This window comes from Monopterus albus, unplaced genomic scaffold (genome assembly GCF_001952655.1).
Source record: "Monopterus albus unplaced genomic scaffold, M_albus_1.0 scaffold150.1, whole genome shotgun sequence".
NCBI classification, from domain to species: Eukaryota; Metazoa; Chordata; class Actinopteri; order Synbranchiformes; family Synbranchidae; genus Monopterus; species Monopterus albus.
In genome coordinates this window covers 1,102,958-1,119,494 of record NW_018128030.1, presented here as the reverse complement: position 1 = coordinate 1,119,494, position 16,537 = coordinate 1,102,958, and the positions used below count along the sequence as shown (strand labels likewise).

Genomic DNA, 16,537 nt, shown 5'->3' with positions numbered 1-16,537 from the left:
TGAATCTCAGTGCCTGCAGTCCACATATCGAAGTGTTCTTGGGCAAGACGCTGACCCCCCCAAGTTGCCCGTGATGGTGGCATGTATGCACGCAGCGTCCCTCGGCTCCAAACAAGATTTTGCTGTACGTGTTACAATGACAATAAAATAAAGCTTCTTCTTCTAAAGCCAGTATGAACCCACGTGGGTTTTCTACCTGCCACCCACCACCCCACCCACACGCACTGCTGGTCTTGCTAGCTTTGAGGAATAAAGCCCAGGCCTCCTACTGGATTTAGATGTTCTAGATGTTCAGAGCTCCACCAAAATGCTGACTTGCCTCCACCACACCCGAGCGTAGTCTCCTCTTCATCCCTACACTAACCTAACATGGCAAAGGCAAGCCTGCAGCCCAGAACACATCAGCAGCATTTCTCTGCTCTCTCTTTTCACTGTATCTCTGGTCTGCCTGTATCTCTGGCTTCCTCTCTCTATTTGTCTTTTCTCTCTGTCTTACGTTGCATCCTCAGTGATGATTGACTCTCCAGAGTAAAGGGAAGCTGAATCCATGGCTCACATTTCTAGTCCTTTGTGGAGCACAAAAGCTTCTTTGTTCAGTAAGTTTTGCCTCAGAGCTTCTGCTGCCTGAAGGCAATGGACAAGACTGAATGTTTTTCAGCACCATTTCAGGCTTAATTCAGTTAGCGTCATGTTTCAGTGTGCTGCTACAGTTGAATAACTCAGATATCGATGGTCACTCTAATAAAACGCAGTGTCAGAACATGGTAGTAATAACACAAAAGTCACATGTAATCAGAATGTTTCTACCAGCAAAATCATTTCTACATCAGACCTATCAAAATTGTATTTGAATGTTTTATAGTTGAGAACACTATACTTTAGAAGGAGTTTTGTATTTTTATCTTTTGCAGCTGTCTCTATTTGTTCAATGACATACTACTCAGTGACACAACCCATGGTTTTTTAGAGTTGTGGAGATCTTGAGGCATCTACAATATTAACACTATGTAGACAGTGATGTTTGGATCCGAGTGAGTGATTGGATTTCTGTTAGATTTGAACCCAGCTAGAGCTAGACAAGGTGCCAAGAGGCAAGACGTTTGACTGCCCTGCTCATTGTTTCTGCAAATACTGTACATATAGCAGACTGAAAATCAGACCATAGAAGAAAATAGAATACCATAACATTACAGTGGGATGGGATAGGTTTCAGAGTTGCTGACGCGTCAAATCCCCTGGTTGTGGTGTGTCATAAAATGTCACATTAGGTTTGATGCATATCACTGACTGTATCGCATCCACTGCATTTCGAACTGACTTTTAGAAGAAGCCCAGATGATCAGAACTTATTTAATCTTTTAGTGAATTCTCTGAAACAGTAGTAATGCTCATTAATGTTTTGCACTGAAACAGAAATGTTGACATGATTGGAGCCTGCGCTTATGACTTTCATTAGCATAGGGATTATAATCAAACCAGAAAAAAAATGAGTGGGAGGAAAATTGTTTTTCAAACTGCATTACTCAGAAAAGCTCTTGATTGCTCTCTTGCAGATTCTATTGATGACTGTCCTAGTAACTGCTTTGGGAACGGTGACTGTGTTGCTGGAACATGCCACTGCTTTTTAGGATTCAAAGGCCCCGACTGTGGGCGAGGTGAGTTGCTCCTTCAGTCATAACGCCTTTATTGATCTCCATCATTCAGATACATAATGTTTTAGGGTGCTGACCAAATTATATTCACCGCATGACCAGAACAAAGCAATTTTAATCTTAAAATCACTTTTAATTGTATTTCAGATCTTTCTTATTAAATCAGGCAGTAGTACTCAAGATGATTCATTTTTACATCTGTCTCTCCTAATGGAGTATTGCGTTACATATAAAAGACTCTTGAATTACCGTATGGAGGAGAGAGCTTTAGATTGTAGGGCTGGTAATGACATTCTTTCAATTATTGATATCAATATATTTATTTTTTTTTGCCGTATTACATAAAAATCAAGTTTAGGTAATGTGTTAGAATCATATTTGTTTGTTTTGGTCACATCGTTACACTTATTGCTCTCTGTTATCCATGTATTGATTGACACCATATGTGACCCTTTTTATTAAAGTCTTTTTTTAAACAAACATAGAACAGTCCTTGTGAAGACATTACTTATGTTTTTTGGTTTTAATAGAATACAGGTCACACCTGCACTGGATGCCAAAGTGCAGTAATTTGTACTGCATATCATGCACCGGAAAGCAAACCTTTTAACATTTTGGTCAGGCACCCATTGTTAGATTGAGGCTTTAGCACACACTCACTGTTCTTTGAAGCTATGGTTGGAGGGGTCCATTCAAATGGATGTATGCTGTCTGCTCTTTTCAAAGCGGCCTGTCCAGTGCTATGCAGTGGGAATGGTCAATACCTTAAAGGTCGCTGCATGTGTCACAGCGGCTGGAAGGGCTCAGAGTGTGACGTTCCCACCAACCAGTGCATTGACATCACATGCAGTAGCCATGGGACCTGTATTGTGGGAACCTGTATCTGCAACCCAGGCTACAAAGGAGAAAATTGTGAAGAAGGTGATTGTTTTAATAAATCATGGTACTATATCCTAAACTTTTAAAATCCTGCATAATACGGGTTCTCTAAGCACCATTTTAGCTTGTTAGTGTTTGGCATTTTAGACGAATACTCATAATGGGAACAGCTATTAAGTTAGCATGGCTTATTTAACAGTCTGTATAGCAATAAAGACAGGACATCTTCTATGAAAGCATTAGAGCCATAACAAGTAACCATAACACTTCACCTTGCATCATAGGTGACTTTCCCTGTATAAGTAATTGACATAAGCCATTAAGTTAAACGAAACAGGCAATTTATTTTTTGAAATTCAGACCCAAAGTCTGATGTTGATCCATTTGGAACTCCATGTTCATGATCCTGGAAAAGGTTTGACCAGATAGGATTGAAGGAGCCATTGTATTTGTCAGCTCTTGAAGGCTCTCATTTCAAGATGAAAAATGGACCCTGGGAGTTTGATAAATGGGGGTTTGTGACATCTATAGGCCTCCATTCTATTTTGGGTGGAGTGTTAGCCATAAGGAGAGGAGGGGAATGTGGACGAGGGCCTTTTAACATTTCTACCTTTCTTCTGTACGACCTTCAGCCACAATGATTAATTGCCAGGAGAGAGTTTCTTGTCAGTTAGCCTCTGATCTTTGCACCTTGTGCCCAAACCATCTGCCAAGAGGCGAGAGATCCTGTTTGTCTCACTATAACGGCCTTTATACCCATTTATGTCATGGTAAAGGGGAGCTGCCATGGCACGGCCTGCTGCTCTTACTGGCTAGACGTTGCTGTTGCCTGGTGCTCATTTGCCATATGTTTGTTCCATGCAGATTTTGTCTGGTAGACAGAATGGCATTATTGTGATTGTATGCTCACACAATTAGAAAGTTGGCGCTCATCTAACAGCATGTCAAGGGAATTAATAAATTTGCTATGTGCATACTAATTGATCATGGTTGACGCTCATCTAACAACATGTCAAGGGAATTAATACATTTGCTATGTGCATACTAATTGATCATATATAATGTATGCTGATACAGTATACGAAAGGTGGCAGGGGGAAGCCAGTGCAAGGCTTCCTCAGTCTATAAACTAAAGTGGAGGATGCTGTCTTGCTTAGGAACTTTACATGTCCTCCCTTACATTTTATTAATATTTTGGTTTATCCAGCTTTGACCTACTCATCATTGTGGCTTTCACTTTAAAGAAATATGATCTTACTAAGGCAGCTTCACCTTCTTTTGGAGGAATTTTCACTATGAAGTGATAGGAAAGTGCCAGTACCTGTAGGTTTGTGCAAACTTTGGAAAGAGCCATTTAATTTACATGTTTTAAACCTCTTCTCTAGTTTTTGAGAGTAGCCTTCCTGGCATAATTTTGTGTGTGGTCCTTCTATACATTGTATTCACATGAACTAAGCTGCTTGCAGCTGCAGCTGAGTGCCTTTGTTATTCTGCTCCGGCTCAAATAGAGACGCCAGGTTGCCTCTGAAAGAGCATAACAGCAGGTGAGTGGTGTGTTTAACATTGTCTCTTTGGAACCTTTTTAGTGGACTGCCTAGACCCAACATGCTCAGGCCGAGGGGTATGTGTCCAGGGAGAGTGCCACTGCTTTGTGGGGTGGGGTGGGCCAGGATGTGAGAGCCCCAGGGCCTCCTGCATGGACCAGTGCTCTGGACATGGAGCTTTCCTGGCAGACACTGGAACCTGCAGCTGTGATCCCAACTGGACAGGCCATGACTGCTCAACAGGTGAGTAGGCCATTGTCTGTAGTGCTTATGAATGGGCTTGTTAAAGCATAGGCATTTACATCAACCATCATCACTACACATCAGTCATCAGAGTCAGTGAATAATTTATACTACCTCATATAATTTCACACCCTATCTTACCCTTGAATGCATCCAGCCTTTGTCTAATATCCCTCAACTGACCAAGAATATTTCTGGTAACATCCTTACCTTTTTGTCTGAATACATTTCACTGCTTGATTCAGTATAAGTTTTGTAATTGCTAGGGTCCTCACAGAAGTAAATATGTTTTATGCTAAAAGAAAATACTTACATAAAAGCCTCAATTATTCATATCAGTGACTAGCAATCAAAGTTCTGTTGATTTTGCTCTAAATTGATTTAATTTACAAATGGGTTCATCCTCAGTCTCCACACGGTTTGTTAGCAGCCACCAAAAAGATGGAACTATGTAGCAGGGATATTGTCCGAGGCATGATCCACTGCAAGTTGATGCTCTTTTTCAAGTTCTGGGTTTCTTCGCATTGGCACAAGGTTCACAACTGATTCTCATTGTGTTTCTTTTGTCCATGGGGAATGTTCTCTCTTGGTAGTCAAGAATAGGCTGATAATAAGACAATTTCAGAGTTTGAATATACTGTACCTTCTTGAGGCTTGTAAGGATAAAAAAAAAGAAAAAAAAACTCCTGCACAATTTAGGTTCGGCTCTGACAGCAGCCTGCCTGCTCACATTTCTCAAAGAAGTATTTTTCTGAAAAAAACCTGTGAACTCAGATTGTTAAAGAGCTGACAAATGTAGGAATTCAACATCCTCGCTTACAGTGTTGATCGACACAAAAGTTCCAGAAAAGAGTTTCTATCTCTTTTTACTGTAAAGTCAACAGAATTTCACACTTTTCCAAAGGCTCATATGAGACTGTATTCATGTTTTATTGTTATTCTCTGGTAGATTAACGCTTCAGTTAGCTCCATTCGAACAGGCCTCTGATGTGTTCATAATCAGTCTGTCAGCTCTGTTTTTGTAGAGGCTGGTACAGTTGCAGCCTTCAGCTGCTTTCATTTAGACAAAATGATTTGTATTCTCCCAAAATATTTCTGAAGTGAGAGTTTTATTCCTACACTCACTTGAATAGATGAATCCCTTTATATTCCAACCAGACACAATGACCTATTAGGTAATCCCCAGGATTTCGAGGGAAGTGGGCAGTTAGACTGAGTTTGTCTCACAGAGAAAGAGCTCTGTAAATGATGACGAGATTTCTCTTTATCCTCTTTTATCCTGTTCATTGTAGAGCTTTCTGCCTTCTAATACAACACTAAGCTTTGTGGTGAGTTGGTACCGCTAGCAGACTATAACCTTGGAGACTGGAGGAACAAAAAGATGGAAAGCTTTCAATATATCTTTCAAGATTTTTTAATGTCCCCTTCCCAATACATTTAAGTCACAAACTCATTTTCTCATGTGGCTGTGGAGCAGTGCAACCTGGGTGTGCACAGTTGGTAGCAGCGCCGCTACCAGCCATAAAAGAATGCCTGAGGTTTTATGTCCTTTAATATGTGTGTTTTTATGCCATTTTTGCCATTCTCTCACCCAGAGGAAAGTTTGTTTACACGGTCCTTTAGTGCAAATGGTAACGGCCATCATGGGGATGAGGGTATTTCTCACTGTGGACTCCACTGGCCACACATAATGAGGCTTTGCCTTCAGGCTGTAATTGCATCTTTATCACGTTAAAGGTTTCTCCTTTGTTCCAAGTGAACAGTTGTCTCACAGTCTGTTTGAGTCTCTCTTCTCAGATCAGTGTGGGTTCTAATAATTCTGAGAAACTGATTGGGTCAGTTTTTGCATTTTGGTGCAATAACATATGTGATAATGAGAGCACTCAAGATGCTCATTATGTTCATTAGCGCCTCATATTTAACTGTGCTAGTATAGTATTGAGGATATGCCTAGATCCACAGTAATTGATGAGCAGACCTCTAGAGCTGAATACTGTAAGTGAACGTGTGTGTGTGTGTGTGTGTGTTTAAGCAGTCAGGGACACTGATTCACATTCTGAAAGCATACTTCCAAATCAAAAGTCAGATGTAAAATTATCATTTGCATAGTTTAACAAAATGCTGAGCTGTAATTAGCAGGGGAGAGTGATGTATTTCAAAAAGGTTTTTAAGCTGGTAATGTCATGCTGTGGTTTGTGGCAGAAAATAACACTCAGATTTAATTTGTAACAATGACAAAATAGGCACTGCAAAGGCAGTAATTGACTTATTAAAAGATTTTACCTCCACATTGGTCCCTTGTGGCCACACTGTATTTGAATTGGCTCGGCTAATAGGCCAGAAATACATGGCTATTGTTCCACTGCCCATACTACTAAGCCTCTTTTATAACAGAATAGTTAACAAAGAGGTTAACATTTCAATGAGATTCATAAGTAATCTGTCAGTGCTTCAATTCTTTGAGTTTTCGACTTGTCATACTCTTCCCTCGAGCTCATGAGATGAGGGTAATGTCCCAGACTCTATCGCAGCCTGTCCAGGAGGTCTTTGAGCAGCCACACAATAGTGCAAGCCAAGCTTTACTCTGGCTCTGTCCGTCAGTTGCCTTAATTCCATGAATGTACTTCTGCCTCTGGTACGCTGAAACATCATATTGACATCCTGTGCCTTGAATGAGTCTGTGGAGCCTTACATCCCTAGTAATTCATCTGGCAAAGCTATACACTGCATGTATAGCAAAGGAAATAAAAATTTACAGTGCTGGTATTGTTGCCATTATTTACAAGACATTCCAGCTGTGTATTTTTCCCTCTTTACCCTCTTTGTGACAAAAAGAGGAGGGTTTACAAAGAGGAGAAGAGTGCAAGGAGAAGCATAATTCTGCTAAGGCCACCGCAATCCATGTCTTTTCTTTGTAATGGATTTATTAGATTTGTATTGTCAAAAAGGTTCACTCCTTATGAGGTGCAGGAATTTCTTTTCAGCTGCCATCAGACAAGGAAGTAGAGCGTGGCCGCCTTTCCTTGACAATAACTCTTGGATTTGTCTTTTCTTCCCCCTTGTCTTGTCCCATCACTGCCTTGTCTTCCCTTTCTATACCACTCCCCCTCCCCCTTCTATCTGTCTTCACCCACTCTCTTTTTTCTTTTTTGTCTTTTTCTATGTCCATATCTCCCACAGAGATTTGTGCAGCAGACTGTGGTGGCCATGGCATTTGTGTGTCGGGCACCTGCCGCTGTGACGACGGCTGGATGGGCGCTGGGTGCGACCAGAGGGCGTGTCACCCTCGCTGCAACGAACATGGCACTTGCAGGGATGGCAAATGTGAATGCAGTCCTGGTTGGAATGGAGAACACTGCACTATTGGTAGGATGGGAAGAGGTTTTGGTTTGGGTGGGGGACTGTGTCTGTGTATGTCTGTGTGTTTGGAAGGGGTCTGGGGGGGGCCAACAAAGGCGGAGGTTGTTCGTCTGTCTGCGTGTGTACGACGCACTGGGCGTGAGGAGAAGGGTCCAGTTGGGGAAGATATGGAAAAGCATGCTTAATTGAATTTGTGCAACTCCGTAAAGCATGAACAGGTTTACTCAAGAATCTGAGGCTTGCCTTCATGCATTTTAATGTGGGAATGTGCTAAGGTGTCCTTTCATTTACCTCACCCTTTTCCTCATCTCTTCCTTTGCTGCATTTCCATTTACTATTAATTTCAAATGCTGACTTGTGAGTCACTGTGAGCAGGTCAACAACCACTTTTAGCTGTATGTTTATACTAACAGTTGTTCTATCAACTTTTTCAGAAGTTACATTGTCAAGATCCTCATTAAATGTTAAGAGCTTTCATGAAAACCTTTTTATTTAAATTTAAATCTAAAACAAGATTTCACTGTGTTTCCACAGTCATTTAGTGATGTGTGCTTTGTAGTGGATTTCAAAATCCTTTAGCAGAGTATGCCAGCAGTGGTTCATAGGTTGGTAGTGTTGGCTCTTTTCATTTTTGCTAAAATCCTTTACAGATAGAATATTTAACAGGTAGAAGGAGCCAACAGAAATTTGCATGTATGCAACACCTTTGATTGAAAATGTACTTTTCTGTATGTTCGCTATTTTGGAGTTCCTGAACAGGTGGCATTCTCGCTATGGACATTTGTTTGTCATGAGGCAATAGTGACTGCAGTCATTTGTAAATACAAGCGAAAACAGACATACACTGTAGCCAAGCTGTTACCATGAGCAGCAGTTGACCTCTCTCCTCTGATTTAAATGCCTCTCGGTCAAAGGGATGGCATGAAGATGTTTTTCAGTTATGGTGATGGATGTTCTGAGGTTTGACAGTTTCATTGTTCAAGTGTAACTTGGGCTTATTAAAACGAGTGTTTGTGTCCAGACTGTCAAACCTACTCTAAACATCACAGGAGACCATCCAGAGGACATGCTACGCAATTCCTGTTTTGCAAGATTGCAACTCTACCATCATGTTCCTGTGTTGCATCAGTGCCCTTGTCTTCATTTCTCTACTATTCCACTCTCTTCTTCTTCTTTTTTTTTAACTTCTGTGCTTTATTGGCCGAAAATAATTCCCTAGATTTAAAATTTACTCAAGCAGTGGACTTACATACTTACATTTTGAGATATTGGTTCTTTACAGTACTTGAGTATTTCCAATCATATTTTATGTATTGTGTTTCAGATACTTTCTAACTCCACATTTACTTAAATGTTGTAGTCACAGATTATCAGTTATCATTTTACATAAAAAGTATGTGGCAGTCATACCTGCTACATTCTTGTGGGATAAATGATCCATAAGAACATATGATTTTAAAAAACACTATGTTTGGTACCAGTCAAAGACCCATCACTGTTTGCTCGTTGTTGATAGTTGTGGCCTAACATAGTGGCCCATTCATTATCATTATATGATCCAACCGCTCAAGCACCGAGAGCAAGTGGGACCACGATGGCCATGTCTTTCCCCTTTGCCAAAGTATTTCAATGAACAGAAATTTGCAACTTCTACACATGAGAAAAGCATTTTCGCAGAGAAATGGGGCAGAAGTTGAAAATTCTAGTCCTGTAGGTGAAACCTTTAATCCATATTCAAATAGATGAAGATAATTGTTCTCACCATATTCTCATGCATTTCTTGGAGCAGAGCTGCCAGAGTACAGAGCTTTGACTTAGCCTGTGAATCTTTTATATGCTGGCCTTACATTATTGATGGGCCTTTTATAAGTGCCATATTGAGATCCCCACTCTCTCAACAAGAATATTCCTCAGTGTCATCCATTAAGAAGCCAAAGACATCAATTTAAATCAATTTTTATTATTGAGAGCTCTGTGTTGGCCCCAAGCTGTGGAGCAGGTCTGGTTTGAACCACCGTTGCCAAAGCCTCTGGTGTCCTCATCGTCTATAGATGTGTTTCAAGATTAAAAGTACTTTTTGTGGAACATCCTGGCCTCCTGTACAATATTGCTTGAATGATTTAAAGGTGGTAATATGTGCATTAATCACGATGCTTTTGAAATGCTCCCCTGAGATGTTCTGTCAATCTCAGCAGTTGATAAATGGGGACATATTGAAATGTCTTTCTTTATTTTTCTCTGTCCCTCTTGTTCTTTTTCTCTGTGTTCCATATCCTGCTCCCCTGCCCCCCACCCCCCTCACACCGACTTTTTTCCGTCTTCAGCCCTTCCTCTCTGTGTTGGATCGTATTTGTTGTGTTGCTTGTAATGCATGACTTTGCTTCATGCCTGCATTTTTCCTTCTTTTGTTTTTTTTTTTAATTTACCTTTTAATGTAAACTAACACCTTGCCTTGCTGTCTTGTCATGGAAGTGGCACTGTTCAAACCTCCTTTATATGTCTTGTCTTTTATCTCCCAAGCTCACTATCTGGATAAGGTAGTGAAAGGTATGGCATTCCTCCTTCCTTCTATTTTGCCCTCCTCATATTGTAACTCCAGCCAGCATTAACAAATCATGCACACACACCATGCTGTTCCCCTACATTGACATATGCAAACACTGTGCACCTCTTGTTGCCCCAGACAACTCATTGTAAAGATCCCCACCTACCATCAACTTTTTGCCATATTGTCACACAGTAATCTCTACTTAGCACTTTCGCACCTGGTGAGTCAAGTTGTGCTGCTCTCTTTACATGTTGAATATTTGGTTTGTGTGCAGCCTTGCTTTCTCAATGGGGGGATGTTGTGAAAGGGGCTTCATAACCTGTGCCATGCATTATGGATGAGTGTGCAGCTGTGAGCAAAGCCTGATAGGTGCTGAGGCCGCATCCTCTCTAATTAAAAGAGTTCATGGTCTGGTTGGTGCAGGGCATACAGGGGGTGGAGGCTCTGCAGCAACCCTGCTTCTCTGCCTCTAGTGCACTCTCTCGCTCTCACTGTGTCCTTGGTAATGGACCACCTGGCATGAGAGTGGCTGCCAGAGGAGTCCTTCGAACACTTGCAGCCTCACGTTTGGAGCTGTTTCAGGCAGGCTTGGGTAGGGCTCAGCAGGGGATCTTCTCTGAAAGGGCTGCCAATTAAGTTGAACCGGTGCCAACAGAGAGCGGATCTTTATTTATCCTTGTAATAAACATTCGGAGCTTACTAATCATCTGGCTCCACTGGTCTAACTAGAGTTGTTTTGTCCATTTGCTCAATGAAAGGACAGCTAATGCCCAGACATGTCTAGGAGGCAAGACACTTTCTAATGGCATTAGCATTCAATAGTGACTCCCTTTCTTCAGGGAAACAAGAAGAAAATGGGGGCATGCTTTTTTTTTTTCTTACAATTTTTAATGCTGCAATTTATCCCTGTTATTCACAAGTCTACATGCAGACTGCTCCTTTTGTTACTCACCTTTACTGACTTAAGACAAATGAATGACTGCAGTTGTGAAAGCACATTTGCAGGTTGCATTTTGCCTTGTTTCACGATTCAGTTCTTCAAAGTACGGACAACATAGCTAAAAACAATTCATTATATTAAATATAAAACTGGTATAACAATAAAATCTTACAGGCTTGTATAGTGGCTTTCTACAGTGATGAACAGGAAATCAAAGAATTACAGAAGGGCTGGGGAAATTATTTGAAAATAATTCCAATTAAGTGAAATTTTGTTTTGCTTTCAGGGTGTGCTATTTTTAAATCACCATTTATGGGGCATACATGTCCAATACTGTGTCTAAATGTAGGTTACCCATTGATCTCTGGCTTTATTTATACTCATGACACTGTTCTTACTGTGTATTGCCACAACCAAAATGCACCTGATGCTCCACGCAGTTAACCATGGGATATACAAGCCTCATCTATTCTTGTTTCTGCCTCTACCCTCTTTCTACCTAAGTATTTTTCTCATCATTGTTTCTTCCTTCAGCTGATCTTTTTTCCTTTAAACACATCTCCCATTCACCACACATCTTTCTTTCTTTCTTTCTTGTTCTCTCATTCTTCCACTATTCTCCCTGTGTGATGTAAGAGCATCGAGAAAGTGCCCGAGTCTCTTTAGCAGATAAAATGGGTCAGCTTAGCATTCACTATATCAAGGCAGCTTGCTAACAATACTGACTGTGACAGACTTTGATATCTTAAGATGTTACCTCTGCCTCTGCTTTAGAGAGAGGATAGGAATCATAAGGTACCCGATAAATGCCAAAAAGCCCTATAAAAATGGCAGAGATAATCCTCTGATGCATGCTCTTGTGAAGACCTATCCAGAAAGAAGCAGATGAATGTTTCACTTGTCGTTCTGCGCTAGCCTGTTTTTAGCTCCCCTGGGGTCACATGCCTGGGAACATAGTTAGTGCAAGTGAAGCCCTGCCCTGCATAATGCTATCAAGCTCAACTTTGTCTAAATCCTGCTATTTTAAGTTGCATTCTGCTTCTCAGAACAAATTCTTTCCATGAAGGGCTAATATTAATTTCAAAAGTCTGGAGACAGTCTATCACCAAAGAGAGCAAATGATTTTTTTTTTCTCAGTAACTTATGTAGTTTTGTTGCAGCTGATGCCTTTTTGCAGATGTCAGTACAGTAGCAGTAATGCTATGATCATATTAATGGCCACATTTGAAAGTTGCATAAAAATGAATTCAATTATGAGCAAGAAGACCAGCTCTCATTACCCAGCTGTGGAAGCACAGATACAGGACGCCAGTCTACTGTAGTAGTGAGCGAATATTGATTTAGAAGAATCCCTCTTATCTGATTTTAGTGCAAAAGGATATTAGAAGCTTCACAAAAGGTGTAGCAAATTAATCAGCTTAAGCTGAGGGTCATTGTAGCCACCCTCAGCCATTTAAAGTCTTAAAATGACTTTAGTCTGTTGCTACCTGAGATATTTTAGCTACAAACCATTGTCATCAACAAACCCACATTGTTCTCATTGTTTTATTGATGGCGTTTGTTCACAGACACTATACAGTGTTGATCTGGTAGCTGTTTAAACTAGTTTTATTTGATATTCTGTGCCAACTTCTGTCTTTGTCCTTTTTGTTACACAGAGGGCTGTCCTGGTTTGTGCAATGGTAATGGTAGGTGCACTCTGGGTAACAGTGGCTGGTACTGTGTGTGCCAGCTGGGCTGGAGGGGCACTGGCTGTGACACCTCTATGGAAACTGCCTGCAGTGATGTCAAGGACAACGATGGAGGTAAGATCACAAATAACACACTGCAATGCTTGTGACAGCGGCCGGGCAACAACGAGGACTCTTAACTGGACAGGATTTGACTATAGAATTACCACCTTTGTTTGTGAGGGTGTAGCCGCGTTATGCTTTCGGGCTTAGTTGTAGTCTTACTCAAGTGAGGATGAGGAATCACTCTAGTCAGTCACCTGCACCACACGATTTTATTAAAAGGCAGAGTAGCTGGCCTGAAGCCGCGAGCATGTGCTGGCCCCAGGAGAATGTCCCTGCTCTGCCCTCTAACTAGCCTCGAGCAAAGCTAGGCACACACACAGAGCCAGCCAGGGGGCTGCACCACTCTTGTAGCCAACCGGGAGACGTGACTTCCTTTCTTCTAGACCTCATTCTGGGCTTGAGCTATGCACTAGCATCCTTTACATATACAGGAGCTGTTTGTCTCCCCATCACTGTGCAGGGAGCACTGGGCTCTCAGTGGTGCTGGGGATTTGACTGACTCCTGACAGCAGGGTTTATTTTTATCACCCATCTGGCCAGATAGGCCCCTGAAAGCAAAGGGTAGGGAATCCACTGACCCACTTCAGCAAAGTAAAGTGCACTGCACAGCTCTCTCTGTCTTTTATTATTTCATCTAAATTACAGATAGAGAACCACAGGCATAGCTAGCAGTATTCAAATATTCTCAGGAACGAGATGTGCACGACATGACTCCAATCATGTAGTAAAACAACTGTCAAAATTAATAATGCCCCAGCGACTCAAATATATATGCTTAGGGTGTTTTGCCAGGTGTGTGTCCGGGCTTTAATGTGGGTGTGACTTTAGTGTGGGTGTGACTTGCTTGACCTTTGCAGATGGCCTGGTTGACTGCATGGATCCAGACTGCTGTCTGCAGGCAACCTGTCACACCACCCCTCTGTGCGTGGGCTCCCCGGACCCCCTGGACATCATCCAGGAGACACAGATGTCCTCTGCACAGAGCAACCTGCAGACTTTCTACGACCGCGTACATTTCCTGGTAGGCAGGGACAGCACCCACATCATCCCTGGAGCCAACCCGTTTGATGGCAAGTGAGTGACTTGTGCATTACTCCCACCAGACACCACCCAGTGTGACATTCTCTAAGCAGATGAAAGCTATTATTCTCCTGGGAAAGGATATCTGACATAAATATTAAATTTAATTCTCTTTTCTCTGCATCATCATTTGTCTTTGTTACATCAGTTTCTTGTGAGATCATACTCATCCAGTTGAGCATGTTAAACTAGTGATTGCTGGATTTAATGTCTTACATTTTAATTCACCTACTCAGGATGCTTGAATTTCATTGTATACACAGTTGTGTAGCTCATTTCTGTTGGATTTAAGAGTGATGAATTTGCATTTTAGTTAGAATTATTGTTAGAGAGCATTGACATTGCACTTTGACTGTGCATTAAGGTGCATCCATGGATATTGACAAATTTGATATTATCAAATTGAGTGTAGATGAACATATGTATAATTAATTTAAGTGTTGTCAGATGAGGAGACCCCTCTCTCAACACAGTGGCAGTTGGCAGGAAAGACTTCCTGTAGCGTTGGTTGTTAAATCGAGCTGAAGAAGTCTGTCACTGGAAGTGTTTGACCAGTAAGTCATGGAGAAGATGTGAGGTGTTCTTCATAATGGTTTAGTGTAATGCCATTTCAGGTGGATGTACATGTCACAGTGGCTTTTATTATTAACATATGCATACCACAGTTACAAAGCTATGGATATTACAATGACAGATCCTAACAAAACATGTGCTTTTCTTTTTTTTTGACCAAAAGGAAGAATGTGTGTGCGAGGAAGGGGAGGCCGCTGTAGGCAGTGGAGGCTGACATGGGACTTGTAGCATGCATAGCTAGAAGGATGATGGATAGATGATGATGGACCAACATAGAATATGGCAAAAAGCAAGGAGCATTCCATGGCAAGAAAGGCATCTCATATTCATGTATTGTGATTACTTTTACTGCAATCCATCTGAGGCCCACTCCCAGAGGCAGAGCTCACAACACCACAGCCATGGAATCTGAGATGCAGGATAGCTGTCAAAGTCCCATAAGATTCCCCTGCCTCTCTTTTCCGTTGTCTCCTTCTCTTTTCATCTTTAATCACTTCTAAGGCTGTGTCATCTTTTTTGCATTTCACTTGCTTAGGAATCTCTCTCATCTTAGCTTTTCATACAATCTAAATAAATTCAGAATAAAATAAGTTAATATTTCAAAATTTTGTTTCTTCATTTATGTCAAATACAGAAGATAACTCAGCATGGAGTTGTAATTTGAAGCTTTTATTTATTTATTCAAAATTAAGGCAAAAAGTTTCAGACATCACTACTTTTTAGTCCACCAGAGCTGTTGCTTTATTTGTGAAGGGAAAATTGATTTCAAAAGTGTCTCCGCTCAGGCAGTATCGTTTCCTTTAGTATAATTTGTAGCTCAACACATCTTAATATTGGGTGTTTGCTGAAATGTGTAATAATGTGTTTTTGCTAACCTAATGCAATCCATATTACCTCGGTCCATAAACCCATTTTTCTCTCTTCACTGTCCAGATTCAGTATGTTGCTCTTTATATCAGCATGCAGTGAGAGTCAGTAGCAGAATTAGTAGTAGTAGCAGTTTGCACTTAGAAAAGAAAAATTATTTGTATGAATTATATCATCTGTCATCAAACTCAGACTCTGCCCGTTTCCAGACTATCTGTGGAAGTGCAATACAGTACTTGAGAAAACCACTTGTAACAGATGTTGTGACATTTTCCCTCCTTGACATTTTTCCGGCTTTCCATAACCACTCAACATTTTGCCGTTCTTCACTGGACAGAGGAAGGGGCGTAGATGGTTGAGTAATACTCTTGTCTATGACAAGAAGTCATAAATAAGTCAAATCAAGAATCCTGAGATGAGCTGCAATGAGATTGGAGGCCTAGGCTCACCTAAAAATACCAGTGATAATCTATTATTCATGCTTGGTATTCATTCCCCACCCACTGACGGATATGAGCAGTTATGACAGGGAGCTCTGGGCTTCAGATGAGCCTCACTGGCACGGTCACAGCATCTGCCTGATATGTCTGCCTTGGTCACCTGATCATCTCTCTATTGATCCGCTAACCTCTTCCTCATGCTAGCAGACATGTTGGACTGCTATTTCTGATGTTTCCCACCACAAAAAGCTGCAAAGGTGCCACTGAATAAAGCATCTGCCACTGCATAAAATGTCTCGACTCTCCACCATGACACATAATACCAGAGACTGCCAAGGCCCAGCAGTGGATGCTGACTTGAATAGTAAACAGGGACTTTGTCCATAGAACAATTCGGGCACAGATTGATAGCTGGCTTATAATAGCAAGGCAGCACCAATTCACTTCATTTACACCCTTGTGCTTTCATTATTGCATTTATAGCGCTTTTATTAGCATTAGACCGTTAGTGTCAGAAAATCTCTTGCTTGTTTTCTTCTGTGTGCTCCATCCATTTTAGCAGTACTATATTTTTGATGAGCTAAATATATATACTTTCATTTTACACTCATTGTG

At 41.2% G+C, this 16,537-nt stretch overlaps 1 protein-coding gene across 1 annotated transcript in view; it reads left to right on the top strand.

Moving 5' to 3' along the window:
* The window catches only part of tenm4 (teneurin transmembrane protein 4), a 160,453-nt gene that overhangs the window by 97,738 nt on the left and 46,178 nt on the right, over positions 1–16,537 (top strand). Inside the window, 7 exon segments of the mRNA XM_020614720.1 lie at positions 1,554–1,655; positions 2,379–2,573; positions 4,118–4,318; positions 7,499–7,684; positions 10,199–10,225; positions 12,825–12,971; positions 13,820–14,036. Of these exon segments, the coding sequence (XP_020470376.1) occupies positions 1,554–1,655; positions 2,379–2,573; positions 4,118–4,318; positions 7,499–7,684; positions 10,199–10,225; positions 12,825–12,971; positions 13,820–14,036 (1,075 nt within the window).